Source organism: Astyanax mexicanus, chromosome 18 (genome assembly GCF_023375975.1).
Source record: "Astyanax mexicanus isolate ESR-SI-001 chromosome 18, AstMex3_surface, whole genome shotgun sequence".
Classification (NCBI taxonomy): Eukaryota; Metazoa; Chordata; class Actinopteri; order Characiformes; family Acestrorhamphidae; genus Astyanax; species Astyanax mexicanus.
The window spans coordinates 20,598,545-20,616,622 of NC_064425.1; the positions used below are offsets into that span (position 1 = coordinate 20,598,545).

At 35.2% G+C, this 18,078-nt stretch overlaps 1 protein-coding gene across 1 annotated transcript; it reads right to left on the reverse strand.

Annotated features, from left to right (window-relative positions):
• Positions 1–490: 490 nt before the first annotated feature.
• On the reverse strand, positions 491–18,061 carry si:ch1073-280e3.1 (complement factor B). The gene is made up of 19 exons (XM_007236756.4): positions 17,955–18,061; positions 16,553–16,774; positions 15,997–16,233; positions 15,230–15,415; positions 14,376–14,549; positions 13,012–13,110; positions 10,812–10,945; positions 9,779–9,917; positions 9,548–9,679; positions 8,924–9,028; positions 7,344–7,481; positions 6,545–6,654; positions 6,312–6,432; positions 5,183–5,330; positions 4,041–4,117; positions 3,409–3,500; positions 3,169–3,301; positions 3,026–3,075; positions 491–819 (listed from the first exon to the last, which is right to left on the reverse strand). The coding sequence occupies exons 1-19, from the start codon at positions 18,010–18,012 to the stop codon at positions 658–660; spliced, it is 2,517 nt and encodes an 838-aa protein (XP_007236818.3). The 5' UTR covers positions 18,013–18,061; the 3' UTR covers positions 491–657.
• Positions 18,062–18,078: the final 17 nt, after the last annotated feature.

Genomic DNA, 18,078 nt, shown 5'->3' on the forward strand with positions numbered 1-18,078 from the left:
GCCTTGTCAAATGGAAGCTAAAGAACACTGCACTGACCTGTAAAATATGTGTGAGGTATCTGGTAGAATTAATCACGTCCACACTCAGTGCAAGAGTTGTTCTTGTGTTCACACAGACAGTTCTATTCAGATGCTGCTAATCATGATCGTTCACAGGAGACACGGGATACTGTGGATGAAGAAATATTAAAATGTTGACTTCAGAACTTCAGAAATGGAATGTCCCATACATTTTGCACCCTCAATCAGGCCTCTCTCAAAAATTAGGTAATGCTAGTCGTCTTGCCATGAGCAGGATGACCAATGTTCATCCTTACTCACAAGATAACCCCTCATATCTTACATAAGGGAAGAGCTTGGGAGTGTCCTTACCTGTATAAAATATTTAAGGAAGCCCTGTCTTTCCATAGGCTCCTACAGAAATAAATGTATTGCAAAGAAACTAATATTGGAAATAGAGAATATTGTAAATACATGCTAGAAACGCCTCATATATTAGATATTTTATTCAAAAATGCTTTAAAAATCAACACAAATTTAAACAGTGTAGACACAAACAGTCAGTTCTTATACAGTCTTTGATTTAATATATTAATACCAGAGCAGGTTTTAATCATATATATTAACACATGTAGAACTTATGTAACCAGTTCAGTTTTACATGGGCAGGAATTCCAGTTCCTTGTCCAGGTGCTCTTTAAGCCAGGGCATAATGGAGAACAAACTGATGTGGAAGTCTCTAGCATCTTCAGGTGAATCACGAATTGACTTGGTTTTGGAATCACAAATTTCCTCAGTGCCCCAGCTCACGATTCCCACCTACAGAAGAACAGCAAGCATTAGACTGATGCACTCCAAAGCAGGATGGTAAAGGTAAAACTGTGAAGGTTCCTGAACAGTTCTTGGCTTGGAAGTGAGGTTCGGGACCCTACCACAAATCTTTTACTAGAAATGGTTCCTCTATGGAATCACTCCCCAAAAAAAAAGTTTAGAAATTCTATATGCAGGGTGTACCTCCTAATTTAAAGTTGTTGAAGCTCTCAGAACGAAATCAGAAGGAGTTTTAAGGCAATACTTACATCCAGTCTTACAAAACACCTGCATGTTTTAATCTGAATAAATCAGAGTCTGTTCTCACTTTTGTGGCTTCTTCACACACAATGTCCCTCTGCTGGCTTCAGGTAGGATTGCACATGCACCAATCATGTGCTCAGGTGTGTTGAGGCTAAAGGCCCTGTCCCACTGCGATTGCGTCTAAATATCCACTAAAGTACGTCCAAATTTATCAGAAAACACTGCGTCCACTGAGTGAACGCGCTGCGTCCAAAATATAGACGCGCTGCGTCAAAAATATAGACGCACTGCGTCCAAATTACGTCCATATTCCGTCTAAATTGAAGTTGGACGCCAACTTCCAAATTTGTACGTCGACTTCCAACTATATATGGTTGTTTTTTCTAGTGAATCATCATTTCTTCTTGAGCTACAAGAGAGAGCACATCTATTCTCTTCTACACAACCATGGACCACAGATTCCTTGCAGTGATGGTGCAGCAGCAGAACATACTCCTCCATGTGCTGGACCAGACCGGGAGGAGGATGAGGCGGCAGCAGGAGAGGACTGTATGGGTCAGGCCTTGGATTGTACGCCGGGTGGAGTTTGGACTGTATGACCGGCTGATGGTAAAGCGATGGATGCCAGAAAAATATTTTTATGGACGTCGACGTCCACCTGTACGTGCCGTCCAAATATCCACTAAAATACGCCCGTACTGCGTCTAAATATCCACTAAATTACGTCCATATTAGTCGCTGCCTATTCCGAAAATTTTGGGAGGTACCAAAACCACTTTTGCATCTAAAGTGGACGGCAACGTCTAAACTACGTCCACTTGGACGGTGCCGTCCAAATATCCACTAAACTACGTCCAGATTGCGTCTAAATATCCACTAAATATCCACTAAACTGCGTCCACTGAAATTTGGACGTACTTTAGTGGATATTTAGACGCAATCGCAGTGGGACAGGGCCTTAAGCTTTGCCCCTCAGCTGAGGCTCATTATAAAGACACAGCTGTAGCTCTTCAGAGCACTGATGTTGAAGACTCTTTTGTATGTCTGTTAAGTCTGTGTTTAGAATTTGAGTTCTGAGCATTTCTATTTCGGTTCGTTATGCCAGGTTCACACTACACAACTTTTTAAGTCTTCAGTCATTGTGCTGTAATTCTGAGTCCTTCAATTGCTGAGACTTTAACACTAAATGACTGATTAGCGACAAAGGGTCACAAACTACACAATTTCTCACTTGGAAAATCGCCGACTCACCTGGCTGCTCTCCAGAAACACGTTTCTTCTGGCATGCTTTCTTATTTGTTTTAGTAAAATACATTATTCTACTTTCTAAAATTAAAGAAATATTCAGAACAAGTAGTTCATAAATATTTTTAATTTAAAGTTTTTAGCTTTTAGCTCCATTCACCCCCATTCATAGAGGACTTGCTCACGGGCTCCCTCTACAGTTTAACAGTCATTTCATGATATAACAGTGGGAATGGCAGGGTGGTCAGACTCTTCATAAACAGCTCTGGTGTGTTTTGGACCCGTGGTTCTCTTTCTGTGATCCCATTGGCTGTATGTAGTCACTGCTCCTGACTTCTAGTCACCGACTGAGCCAGATTTTAAACATGTTGAATATCTGCCGGGCTTCTGCGACTTGTCAGTGATCAGTCAGCGACGGCTCGGCGAGCGTCTTTCAGTAGTTCACACTACGCGACAGCGCAAGCTCCGAGTGATCCCCGACTTCCCTCCGAGGAGAATTTTTGTCGGCAATCAGCGAAAAACTGTCAGCGACCAAAAAACTAGTCCAAAATCATGTAGTGTGAACCTGGCATTACTAAGAATAAAATATACATCTACATAAAGATGTTGTTACCTTTTTCCTTTTGGCTTATGCCTCGCTCTCCTATAATTCACTAATAATCACACTAATCTCAATTAAAGGGTTTCGAGATTTCAGATCACTTACTTGGAAATAACGCATGCCTTTACGAAGAAAGAGTGCGCCTCCGGAATCACCTGTTGAGGACCAGAACAAATCATTAGTACCTGGTTAAGTGGTGGGGATGTGTGTCCATATTTGTGAGTATGTGTTATCTTTTTTAAAAAAACCTTTGCAGGTTATATCATCCTTGTGCGTTTCTGATCCTCCTGAGCAAAAGAACCTATTGGTAATGATGTCAGTCAGAGTCACCAGCTTGTTTGATTCCAGGGGTGGTTTGTACTTCTCAATGCAGTTCTTTCTCTATAAACACAGAAGTGGACGTGCTGATGGAGTGATAGAATACTCTTACAAACCAAAATCTTACTACTGTTCATATTTTTATCGTTAGATTACTGTGAGTACTTCACCTTTTCCTCAGTCTGGATGTGAGTCTGCCTGCGGGATTTTCCTTGTCTGATGAAGTATGCTTGTGTCTCCTTCAGATCGATTAGGAAAGTTTCTGCTCAAACACAAACACCAGCATCCACATGTTCCCATAAAATACACTATACACATTGTAGTCATTTGTCGTTATTTTAAAAAAGCATGACTACGGCTATACAGCTCTGGGAAAAAAAAGAGACCACTTAATTTTTTTTACAGGAATATAATCAAGGGGAAGATGGATAATCACAAGCCATCAAACCAAGCTGAACTGCTTGAATTTCTGCAACAGGATTGGCAACGTTATCCAAAAGCAGTGTGTAAGACTGGTGGAGGAGAACATACCAAGATGCATGAAAACTGTGATTACAAACCAGGGTTATTAGACCAAATATCGATTTTTAAACTCCTATAACTTTATTAGTATGAACTTGTTTTCTTTGCATTATTTGTTTTTATCTGAAATTTGGGAGCAATGTTGTCTGTAGTTTATAGAATAAAACAACAATGTTGATTTTACTCAAACATATACCTATAAATAGCAAAATCAGAGAAACTGATTCAAAAACTGAAGTGGTCTCTAAATTTGTTCCAGAGCTGTATCTCATAAACTTACCATGCCTCCTGCAGGTGGAGTCAGGACTCAGTTTGAGAGCTCGATTTGAAGCTTTAGTACATGGCAAACAGATGGGCCTGATAGAGACATTATGGAAATTAATAAGAACTTTTTTTGTGAGAATGATATTAAAGTTATTAAAGACTCCTATAAAATATTGTTTTCATACATGCTTTAGGATTGCACAGAACCTAATACAAATGAATTGCATTCAAGCATTTAGCTACTTTAAACAAGCATCATGCAGAAGCAGAATTGGCTTTTATTTGTCTTGGGCTCCCCCTACAGTGTGGTAGTACAATTAGCATTTTAGTTGAAAGATACATAATCTCAGAAAGCAAAAGTAGCATGCAGATTAACAAGGTGGGGTAACATCAGTTTTTACACTATACCTGTCAAGTTTTGGATTTAAAAATAAAAAAAGAGACATTTTCTGTCGCCCACTTCAAGAAGTCCCACCAGCCCAGCCCAGCCCAGAGGTTCAGTATCATAATATCAAGATGTAGTATGTAGTAAGTAATACTATATTCATTTTAATATTAAATATATTTATATATAGTATTTTTATTTTAATACAAGAAAATTAACAGGACAAATACTAATACAGGAGGACGGTGGGAAATAGAGGTAAAATATGGTAGTTTCCCAGGCAAAACAAAATACTTGACAGGTGTGTTTTAAACAAATATGACAATTCTTGCAATTGTTGCATATTATGTAAGTAAAATATTGGTTAATCTTTTTTTTAAGTTGGTACCCCTAATTTTTTTCTGAGCTGGATTACTTGATTTTAGTTGATGGCAGATACAGTAAGTATTGCTGTTTGCTATGATGTAAGTATCATTTAGGTCATACGTTTGTAAGTTACTCCAATCTTGAATTATTGATACCTAATCCAGCTAATTTTGTTAATATCAAAACCAATATCTGAACCTAACATTAAATTGGTGCATCACTACTGAAAAAGAGAGACCTGCTATTCCAACAAAGTAGGATAAATTCATTTTAAAACCCTATTTCAGAAGAAATGATGATTAAGCAGGGTCTACCAATATTTGTCCACATAGTGCATTTTAAAATATATATATTTTAACAACAGAAATATTAATATTAATATTTGGTTTTCTTTTTAATTATCTTACCTTGTTGCAGGAGTCAACTTAATTTTACTGCTCACTTTAATCAGTGCAACATCGTAGTCATAAAACTCACTGATGTTCTTATCCTTAAGGCCTGTAACATTGAACCTTGGGTGAAGGATTACTAATGAGGCAACTGATTTCCCTTTACCTAGAAGACAAGAAAGGTTACTTGTGATTTGACATCATATCAATAACTTTAGCCACAGTTTGCAGTGATCTTGGCTAAAATCAGTAGGATCCTTGTTCTATCCAGATAATCTAATTGGAGAACTGTCAGCCTTTTTTTTTTAGGTTAAAACGTTAGATTTTTTTGTAGGAAAGACAAAAGTGTGCTGGTTTATTGTGAGCTCAACTTACAAAGCATTGTAATAAAATATGGCATGATACTGATATTAGAAAAAGAAAATTGACATACCGGTAGTCTAAAATAATTGCACACAGTCTGAACCCAAGATAATTCATGTTTATTCTGGTTAACTTAATTTATTTTGTTAATTAACATCCATTCCTGCATTTCAGGCCTGCAAAACATTGCAAACAAGTTGGGATGATGAAGGATTTACCTATTTAAAATGTTTGCCATTCTTTCTCACAACATTGAAAAATATTTTGACACTGAGGATACCAAGTCTTATTTGATACCATTTAACACGTCATTGTTGTCATAATTCTCCACACATTTTTTATTGTGACAGGTCAGGACTGCAGACAAGACAGTCCATTACCGATATCCTCTTCTTTTGCAGCCATGCCTTTTTTTAATATGTGCAGCATGTGGTTTTGCATTGTCTTGATGACAATTGCATTAACTTTTCTGCAAAGGATGTTGTCTAAAACATATGTTACTTTAAGGTCTCAATACAACTGTTCAGTATTTATGCTGCATCACAGAAGTGCACTGATACAACCACAAACCCTGGATTTTGGACCCTTTCCAATTTTTTGGGATTGTTGAGCATAAAAAATAAAAAATATCTTGGATTCATTCTGCTGCAATGGCATACAAGTGAAAAAACGTAAGAAATTTTGTTTTTCATTATTATGCATTTTTAAATGTAAAGCATTTAAAATAATTAACACAGCCGAGAATGTGTGATGTCAAGCAAATGTTAAAAAAAATAATTCAGACCATGTTTAATTTCTACGTTCTTTGGGTTTACAGGTTCCGGATTATTTAGTTTAATCAGACAGTGAGCAGCTGTGATCACCCAGTTCTCGGTCAGAATGGCGCCCTGGCATGGTTTTGTTTTCTAATTGAGCAGAAAAACAAAAAACAAAAAAGGTCAGAACTTTACAACGTTCTTGTCAGATTCCAGCTTGATCAAAACGACTGTTTTAAGCTCTTTAGCTGTGTGCACTTACCCAAGTAATAGTGACATGCCAAGGCCTGGTATTAGTTTCATGAGACTGCTCTTCACCCTCTTTATAAACAAGCTCTTTAGCAACTCCACACTTGATAACAGCAGTGTCATCTGGTCAAGACGATAAAGAAACAAAAGGTTTTGAGGTTGCGAAAATGTACATTTGATAAACACAGTTGACCTAGATTTGGTGACTTTGCTCTGTTTCAAAGATACATTTTGATTTATTAATACTATTTTAATTACTGTGATATGTTATCATGACTGAATGGACAGCTTACAATTTATCTTTGGCAAGTATGGAGATGATATGATAAATATTGACTTGACTTGACTTGCCTTTTACTAAGTAAAATGAATATAATTAATTGCTGAACATGCAGCAAGTACTTTGAGTTCCTTGAAAACAAAACAGCATGTACGTTGTGATTTCTTTGGTTACTTTCCTTAAATGGTTATCCTAAGATCAAGTAGACAGAGAAAATAACTAAATGAATAATTGAAATATCTAAACTATTAAAAAACATATTTTAAAATTTAACTCCTTAAAAAAATAATTCAGCTAAACCAGGAAGCACTGAAGAAACATCAAAAACTCATCCCCCACCAAGAAAACTATATAAAACAATGTCAGCATTCCTCTACATTTGTATTAATGTGTTCATTCAGATGAAATAGTGAAAAATGTATTGTTATAAAATGTAGACAACAAAATGCATATTGTATTAATGTCTTGTATTTTTTAGTTCTATCACTGACAAGAAATGCTGAGAACATCTGAAAGTGTGATGGTTACTCACTAATCATTTTGTTGAAAACCTCTCCAAGGTCAGAATACTGGCTCAGCACAAACAGATGTCTCTCTTTGGTTTTAACAGAGGCAATGTTTTTCAGTTCTTTCCTCTTTACGTTTTCTCCAATCCCGAACACATACACATCTACAAAAAATCAAACAGATTTGATATGAAAACACAGATTAGATGAATGCATAACTTGATGAATGCCAAAATGCATGACTTGTTGGTATAACATTTATTTTAGTTCATGCTTTCACAAAAGTTGCTTAATATACTGACTCAGCATTGCCATCAGGTCCTTTGCTGAAAATCAGGGCCTGTTTACACCTTGCACTAACAAAATGTTCTTAGTAATGGTGTCAATAAAGAAAAAAAAATAATAAAAATAAATAATCACAATAGAATTCTCTAGTCAGTCACAGGTAATCACACTTTTACTTCTTTAAGACTAAGCTTTTGATAATGGGTATTTAAATATAAATAAAATAATCAGTGTTAAAAAAACTCTTAAATTTGTATTATTGGTACCAATCCCTTAAAATCAACTGTAATAATCACAACAATATTCTGCAGCTAAATCATGGAAAAAATGCAGGTACTTAACTGTATTTTTGGGAAGGGGATAAAATAATGATGTAGTGTGATTTAAACTTGTTAGACTAGATCCTTTTTTTACTGCATATTATTATTTTAGGGTAGATTTAATACTTTTTTGCTAGACTATTGTAGCTGAGAAATTTAATGGAGAAAATAAACGCTAGTGTAACTCCATATTTAACTTTTAACAGCTTGAAAACAAAAACCGTGGCATCAGCTGTGTGTGTTTGTTTGTGTGTGCATGACCACATGAGTGTGAGAGAGAGAGAGAGAGAGAGAGAGAGAGAGAGAGAGAGAGAGAGAGAGAGAGAGAGAGAGAGAGAGAGAAAGAGAGCAAGAAAGGCCCAATCCCATTTCACCCCCAACCCCTTGTTTTCAAATGCAACCCTTCCCCTTAGAACAGAGTTACAAGGTGAAGGGGTGAAATCTGTTCCCAAAGAATTGGGACAACCCTTCAAGCACCCGATAGGTCATCAGCAGCGCTACAGTTCAGTGACCTAGCTGCTGGTTGACTAGTTAACATTTTTTATCTTTTTAAAGAAGTAAAATTACAGCTTGAAACTCACTGCAGCGCTGCATTGAGGTGTAATAGGAGGAATAGCGGTCCTCTTGTGTCTGTGCCGGAGCTCCTCTGAGCTCAAACCAGACTCTGTAAGTTTTCCAAGGCGGCCGCGACCAACGCTCGCGAGAACTGCGACCTGCTTTCCGACCTTTAGTTCTAACAGTTCTACAAGGACTACTGGTTCATTCTTTACAAACTAACATACAGACACTCTGGCAGAAGCTGGAAAGAGACCGAATATGTCTGTGAAAGCCAGAAAACGAGAAAGAGAAACTAATCCGCCTGAAACATTTATTACACTCTGCAACTGTAGAGAAAGTGGGGAGATGGTGCAGAAATTAATTATTATTATCATCCAAAGTTGAAAGAAACAAACTATTTTAAATGTTACATTTTCTTTGCAATGAATTATCACAAAACTAACCAAGTAGTTCCTCTGCTGTGTTATCTTGCAGATCAGTTTTATAGCCCAGGAGATCCCGGATCAGGTCCAGAACATATTTGGAGTTTCCTCCCATGTTGGAGAAACCTAAAAGGTGATAATGATAATAATTGTAATAATAATTAAGAAATAAAAATAGGAAGAAGAAGGTTCAAAATGTGAAAACAATATTACAATAAGTAATACAGAGCAACCCAGCTAACAGAGAATGTTTTAAGAACGTTTCTATGAAGATTAGCCTGTAACGGTATAGAAATAATGTTTCAAGAACGTTCTCAAAATGTGTGAAATAATAAAGGTTTTCATCAAGTTATTACAGCATTTCTCACTTAACATTCCCAGCTAGATAAATACTAACATTAAAATTAACATTTACAAAACAAAACATTAAAATACTGACACACTGATGTTGCAGTGACATTACCAATACATTTTAACAACTTTTAAAGGTTTTTAACCTTTAAAAACATCCAGAAATCTTTTGATCGAACGTTACCTATAACATTCAGAAAATGTTCTGCTAACCAACAATAGTTTGCAGGAGTAACAGTAACAGTTACTGTGAGTACTGTGAGTGAATAAAAGTAGAAAGAAGAAAGTTTTTACCATCAGTCTCAATGATAATGACGTTCTGAGTCTCGTTGAAGTGACTGCCTTTCTGGGCTTTAACCAAGCCGAGTCTTTCATACACGGAGTAGAGGGCTTTATAAAGATTAGTGCCAGTTTTTGTCCCATGTTCTGTATAAAAAGCCAAACATGTCAAACACAGTGTAGAAATGACTGTAAAGTTCACAAAGCTCACAAAAATACCGTACAGAAGCTGCATAAGCTACATACGTTTGTGACTGAACTCCAGTAGCCTCTCCACAACAAAGTCCCCATCGCTACTCCTGGGGTCCATGATGGTTACAATTTCGTGAGGCTCACTGGCATAGGAAATTACATGAAACTTAATTTCCACTTCATAACTGTCCAACTGCAAAAAAAAAGGGTACAATAGTGGTAGCCCACTAATCATTATTATTATTATGAATAATAATTAGACATTGCCATTAATAGAAATTTTCAAATTTCTAAATTAAAAAGTTTTTAAAGAAAAAATATATATGAAGAATTTTGTAAGAATTTTGAGAAAAACAAACAAACAAAAAATACATACAAATTAGTACTGTCGAGCGATTTTACTTTAATCACACTAAAAAAGAATTTTGAACTCCCTGTAACAGGTGCTGTAAATAGATTATATCTCTTACAACACTAGAATAATTGTATTGATACACATTTATCCTCCTATATAAAAATAAAACAATATTAAGAAGATGGTCACACATGCCAGATGTTATTTACAAATAAAATAAAATAGTCCAAATAAAATAAAATTATACTATACATCCTTTCTTTAATATGATCTGGCCTGGGGACTTTTGTAATGACGTCCAAAGTGGAGGATTAGGCATAATAGCATAATTGCGGACAATCGGCAATGTATTATTTGTTCTTAAATCACAACTAATAAAAAGACATATTAACCTGCTTATATTTTACTTAATGTGAAATATTAAAACCACTGCCATGAGAGTGTTCTTTACAGGCATCTCGACAGAAGCACAAGTCTATGTACTGGCATTCCCTCATAACCCCTTTTTAAAATATTATATCATTTGCAAATATGAAGACATTAACAATAAATACATATCCTCTTACGTGAGGGTATTTACGTAGTGTGATTACATAGCAAGTAATTCTGAAATTGACTTATTTTACAATACGTATTATTGAGTCAGGTGTACTATTATTGTTTTATCGCTAATAGTACTCATAAACTATGCTGACAAAAAAAATCTATATTGTATTGTAAATCGATACAAACCTTGCGTATTAGATTAGCAGTGGCCTCCTTTGCCTTGCTAAATTCTTTTTCTGAAATGCTTCCTGAAGTGTCAATTAGAATAAAAATGTTGAGACGCCCTATTGCAATGTTCACGGTTCTCCCATAGTCTGGATCTAGACAAAAGAAAAAACAAGCAAATGCATTTAATAAAAGCGTTCTCACATGTTGAAAAATGTTCTGGGTTTCTGGATTAAAATACTGATCTTAGTATTTCTGGTTCTTTTTCAATAGAAATGATTATTGTACTATAATTTGTTTTTTTGGATTTACAGTTTATTATTAGGTTTATTATCAGGTTATTTTGCATTTTCTTTCAGTTTCTTAAACAGAATACACCTCCAGTTCTTTGTCCATTATCTACCATTGCAAAAATCACCATCGACGGCCATTACTTTAGCCTTCTTCTTCAAGATGTGACTATCTTCATGTGACAGTTTAGCTCTGGACTTTTACCTTTACAATAAGTCCAGAAAATGTGTTGACAAATCAAACTCAAGCTAGTTTTGCGTGGTCTCTAAGCTCGTCTTGATGGTCAAGGTGAATAAAATCCTGGTCATCCAGTCAAATATATATACTATAATGCAAAGCAAGCTTATTAAGTAATTTTAACCAACATGGTGCAAATTATATTTGAATATGATCAAGTTTGGACATACTGGTTTCCTAGTTTGGTCAGGATGATAAGTTTGAGCTGGCCAAGCTGTTTTTAATCCAGCAGGAAAAGCAAATCACATTCGTTTCAAATCTGGGCCAACACAACTTACCTGGGTTGCATCACAAATCCATACAAGTTACTAATAGTAATTATTTTTTGAGTATTAAGTATGTAGAATAGATAAAAGTGTAAATATTAAATTTACTAACCGGTTGGTTTTTAAGTGTGGTTTTGATATGCACTATTATCCTACAACAGAATGTGAAGTGGAAAGGCAAGAGCTACTCATGTCTGTAACAGTATTATAATATTACAGTATTTTTTAGGAAAAAAAATCAATTTTACAAAACTGTAAAGCATTTTTAAGTTGTGAGACAGCATGTACTTTATGACATGACACATTTACACAATAGCAACAAAACATGAAATTAACCTAAAAGAATAAATCATAAATTATTATAACAGACACATAAAATAATTATTAAAAACAAATCAACAATAACAAACTGGTGGTAATAAAAAAAATAATTAGGTCACTTTATTAGTGGGGGTCAAGATTTATGGAACTTTTAGATTTCATTAATTTTAGGGACTTGATATACAGTTTTCTTTAAAACTTTAAATTCTTTAAAAGAATTTCTTTATAGTAGCATTTAAAGATGGATGGAGTTTTAAATAAATGTAGACTTATGGATGACAAAATGTGGCCAAGTTCAGCAATTTTGATCAATAGGTCCACCTTTGGATCTTTTATTATTACATCAAAAACAATATTATAATCTATCATAGTGAATTCCACGATGTTGTTGTTTAACTAATCTATGATGCAAGTGCATCAGAGGTGGCTTCTGAATAACTACATAGGGACATGTTACTACAAAACATCCTGTTAGTACAAAACATTTTAGTACATTAATATTTTAAAGAGTATTAACTTGTCAAACCCATATCATTTGTCATAAGGATGAAGTCATTAATTGAAATTCAAACTTATTCTGTTAACCAGTTACTTATTAAAGGAAGAAAACTAATTACAACATAAAACAACTTAACACAATAACTTGTGCGTTCTATCAAAAATAAATTAAATACTCTTTCATGTCAGCTTTTTTCAGCCTATTTTATCTAGACAGCCAGCTAATAAAGAGAATAAATAGAATACTAACAAGCTTAGGCTACCCAACCAGAGATCTTTTACAGAGGAGGAAACCCAAATGAAAAAGTCTACTGTGTTTGTAAAACACTAGAGAGCGCTCCCAAATGATTTAAAAATGAATAGGTTCATATGAAGAATTTGAGAAAAATCACAGGTTATGAATATTTTTTTTAATACTGAAATGTTTAGAATTAATTAGACACTATTTTAAATTAATATTAAAATGTTTTGCTTTATTAACCACAATTCATTGAGGACTCATTTGCAGACTCACTGATAAAATGGGGGAAATAGGAAATGGATAGGCTCTCCAAATGGGGTATTATTTGTTAGCCATTTTTTAAAGTGTATTTGTGATGTGTATTTACCTTGCTTTTTGTGGTCAGGGGATGAAACTTCCATCACAGCAGAGAGAGAGCTGCTCAAAGCTTGAGCCACAGTTGCTGGTAGATCAAATGTGTGCTGAGCTAAGGAGACAAAACTCTTAATTAATTACTGGATACTGTTTCTCTGTTTATACTGTTTTACTCTTTATACTACTGTAATCACATAAAGCAAATCATCTAAATAACACGTTATATGCTATATTGCAGCCTTACCTAACATAAATCACTTGATTTATGAACAAAATATTGTAGTGGAAAGTGGGGTAAGATGAGCCAGTGGGTAAGTAACACTGTGACTTGTATCTGGGAAACTGTACATAATTTCTATAATGTAACTCTACATTTACAGTAGTTCTGTAGCATTTTCCTTTTTCAGTGCAGTATGCAGTATTAGGAATATTTTTTAAACAAAAACTTTTAAAAAGGTGTTTTAATTCTTATTAATTATATATAGGATTTAATAACCATGTTTATTTTGTTATTTAACTGTAACTTTGTTTCGCTACATTTCTACATTCACAAAGGTATTTAAACAAAATAACTCTGAAGCACATTTCAGAGTAAAAAAAGTTAGAATAAGACTTATTAATATACAGCTCTGGAAGAAAATAAGAGACCACTAAATTATGAGTTTCTTTGATTTAACCAAATTGAAAACCTCTGGAATATAATCAAGAGGAAGATGCATGATCACAAGCCATCAAACCAAGCTGAATTGCTTTAATTTTTGCAACAGGAGTGGCAATAAAGTTATCGAAAAGCAGTGTGTAAGACTGGTGGAGGAGAACATGCCAAGATGCATAAAACTGTTATTAAAAACCAGGGTTATTTCACCAAATATTGGTTTCTGAACTCTTCTGAAACTTTATAATTGTGAACTTGTTTTCTTTGCATTATTTGAGGTCTGAAAGCTCTGCATCTTTTTGTTATATCAGCCATTTCTCATTTTCTGCAAATAAATGCTTTAAAAGACAATATTTTTATTTGAAATTTGGGAGAAAGCTTGTCTGTAGTTTATAAAAAAAACAACAACAATGTTCATCAGAATAATCTTTCTGGCTATATAGAGTAAGTTCTGCTGTTTGATATGATGTGTGTATTTTATTTGTGCGTTACTCTGACCTTATGTGTGCCAAATATGTGTCTGTTGTTAAACCACATGGAGACTTTCAGTGTCACAGACCTTTTTTTCTGGTTGAATGACTGGTCGCACTGGCGTGATCTTAATTAATATTTGGTGCACTTTAGAGCCCTGACTATTTATAATGGTACTGTTTTAAAATGTATACAAACTGGAAGTTTACACATTCTTTTTAAACCTGAAAAACATTGTTGAGCTGGCTTACCCTGGCAGCGTGGATCTGTTCCACTCCATTCTCTTACTGGTAGACACTCTCTTACCTCAGACCCCAAAAGATCCAGGTCTGACTGGCAGCGGTAAGTCACCTTATCTCCAGTGCGAAAGCGATCGCCAGAGCGCATGCTCCCAGGTGGAGCACCAGGATTTCTGCAGTCATCACCTACAGAAGGAAAGGAGCTATTCGAAAAATTATGTCCACATATTTATTTACAATAACACAGTTTCCACTAATTTCTACTAAATTCCACCATTGCATTTTATTTCTCATTTTTTATCCCCCTTTTCTCTCCAATTTACAAGGCCAATTACCCAACCTACTCATTAGGACTTCCCTCATGACTAGTGATGCCTCAACACCAGGAGAGTGAAGATTAGCACGTGCCTTCTCCGACACGTCAGCATTGCTGAGTAGCCACCTCAGATACATCAGTTCACAGATGCCTTGCGCTGAGCAACATCACTCACTTTGAAGTGATGTGTGGAGGGAGTGCCATCTACCCACTAATAGAGGGCAAAGCCAACTGTGCTTTCTCGGGGCTCCAGCAGCTGATGGCAAGCTACATGAATGGGATTCGAACCAGCGATCTCCCAATCATAGTGGCAGCGCTTTAGTCCGCTGGACCACTCGGAGTCCGATTCCACCATTTTTAAGCTTTATTTTGCAGCAAATAACTAATTCTCTGTAGAGATGTTGTGGTGTAAAGGCACCATGATACGAGAATTATTACACCCTACGCATGTGTGTGTGTTCTTCTCTGCTTTTATCATATGTTGGCCATACGCTTGACATCTCTGCTCTACACTGAAACACTGGCTCCAAAATCAATTACGGATACTAACTTTGGTCCTCACACACTGGCATGGTACCGGTCCAATGGCCCCATTCAGTGCAGTTCCTCAGGGCTGAGCCAAGGAGGGCATATCCCTCCTTACAAGAAAATGTCTGGGTTTCTCCCACACCAAACCATTGTTTCCTGGGCCGGAACTCCCCATAGTCCAGCTGTAGCTGTCCTGGACAAAGCATCTCTGAAAAGAGAAAGTAGACAGACATTTTTACATAACTAAAAATGAATATAAGTAAATATACACAAAGACAAATTATTTTAGGCTGTAAATACTAAAAATCTGTGTTTGTATAAACACCCCCTCTAGACCACACTTGTCATGGTTGGTCACATGGCTGGTTAAAACATATATCTAGCCCCAAAACCAAATGACCAATTGATTATTAATAAACAACACACACAAACAGTATATGGGCATAAAGCTATTAGTCATGTAATCAAGTGTCTGGATACTTTTTTTAATAAATCATCATGATCTATGGCAGAGGTCACCAACCCAGCTCCTGGACAGGTACCTTCCAGTATAACATCATGATCTTGTTTGCATCACCATATGAAAGATCAATTAGATTAGGCAGCATAATAAGATTATCAGCATTAGGCAAAATGCTAAAAGAACCATTTTGGGTTTCATAAAGAACCATGTCTGTAATAGAGTCAGTATGAGAATAAAGAACCTTTCATTTATTTTTCCATTTGTAGCATCTTTATTTTTAGGAGCCTGCACCCAGTTTTTAACAGGAAACATATTTCAAAGCTTACTTTTGCATGTGGCAGTGGACACTCCTTTGCCAGAGGGTAGCACCAAGGCTGACCACTCCCCGTTGGAGTTACAAACTCTCCTCCTGAATGGATAAGGGTACTGTCCAGACTCACAGTCATATGTCAGCACACTTCCCTCCAGACCTCCGTTGGAGTAAGATACCCTGCCACCCTTTATGGTCTCATCCACCGAGCAGTTCTTCTGGGGCTCCTCGTAATCACCGTAATCAATATCCTCTAAAATAAGCCATAAAAACAGACTGGAGGCCATAATGCTTTGGCAGTAGACTCCAAATTTATTTATATATATATATATATATATATATATATATATATATATATATATATATATATATATATATATATATATATATATATATATATATATATATACACGTGTATATATATATATATATATATATATATATATATATATATATATATATATATATATATATATATATATATATATACACACGTATATATACATACAGTTAGTATTATGACTATATTGTAAAACATATAGTAATGTTTGCATATTTCAGTTTGGTCTCACCTTCACATTTTGGTGTGGATGTTTTGGGTTCCCATGTTCCTTTTGAGCTGCAGACTTTTTTGGACACTGGGTAAGGCTTATATCCATCCTTACAGAGGTAAGTTACCTCACTCCCAACAGCACCTCCTTTTGAGTAGTTCACTGTACCTTTACGAATGATTTCTGTTAAACTGCAGTTTTTATGCTCCTTTGGCTCGTCATAGTAGTCATAGTAGTCATCTCCTGTACATATTGAAAACAGCCGAATGTTAAGATGATTTACTGAGTGTTAACTGTTATATGATATATACAAAAAAGATTTGTTTAATTTAAAGCAGCACTGTGAAGAATAAGTACATATTGATCTTGGGCTCCTCCTACCGTGAAAATTGCACTTTGAGTCACCACTTAAATAAGAACATGGTTACCAATTTTTTTAGGACTTTTAAGAGATATAGAACAAACATTGAAAGTGAAAGAACATGTGGACTGAGGATTAATAATACAGGCTATTATGCAAATATGTGGTTACCCAATTCTGAACTGTTGCCCAGTTCTCCAAAGATACAAAGTGCAGTTAGCAGCACAGCAAGCCCGAAGGTGCAAGAATAAAGAAATTATTATCCCGTTTACTAGACAGTGGAGAACAAACATCATTTTGAAATGACAGATACAAATTTTGGCTGAAACTGAACCTAAACGAACAATTTTTTTTTGGCTGAAGTTCAGATACTAAATACCAACAGGTTTTTAAAAATAATACTGTTTTCACCACTGAATAAATTAAACAGCCTAAATGTAATCGTTTACTAAATACTACTAAACTACTAGCTACCGCAGCAGTGCATTTAGTCATAAACTACCTCAACAGTGCCACTAAAGTCACAAGTGAGAAAAATTTACTAGAGCTGTTAATATTAACACAGTAACATCTACACTTAATCTGGAAAAAAAAAATCATTCATAGTTTGTAGTGTTTGTAAAAATAGATTTTTCATTTTGTCCTGGCTATTACACAGATCTCCATTAATCTCTGAGAAGTACTGTCAACTGTCTTTACTCCAACAGGCAATCTGATGCCTGTTTTTTTGTTACAGGGTGGGGCATACACAGATGTCATGATGAGCTTTATGAGTGAACTCTTGTTCATATTTCACCGGTGACTGGTCACCACTTTTATAACACCTTCTTTTAATAAAAAAACTAAACTAAAAGAACTTTTTAACATTTAGTAAACAGAATAAAAAGTATGATAGTAACTTAAAATCTAATTATTATAGTCTATTATTTTATTGTTGTTGTACAAAAAGACAAACAATGTCCAATTTTTTTTTAACAAACCAAACAGAACAACTAATATATGACATGCTACATAAGCGTTCTTTTTTTTATATTTAAAATACTGTATTATTGCAGCACTTACCTTTAACAATAGTAATGCACAAAGCAAAACCTAAAAGAAATGCAGCTGTAAATTCCATTGCTAACAACTGAAACTGTGCAGAGCCCTCAAATCTCAGCTGTAAAGAGTATTGAAGACTTGGATA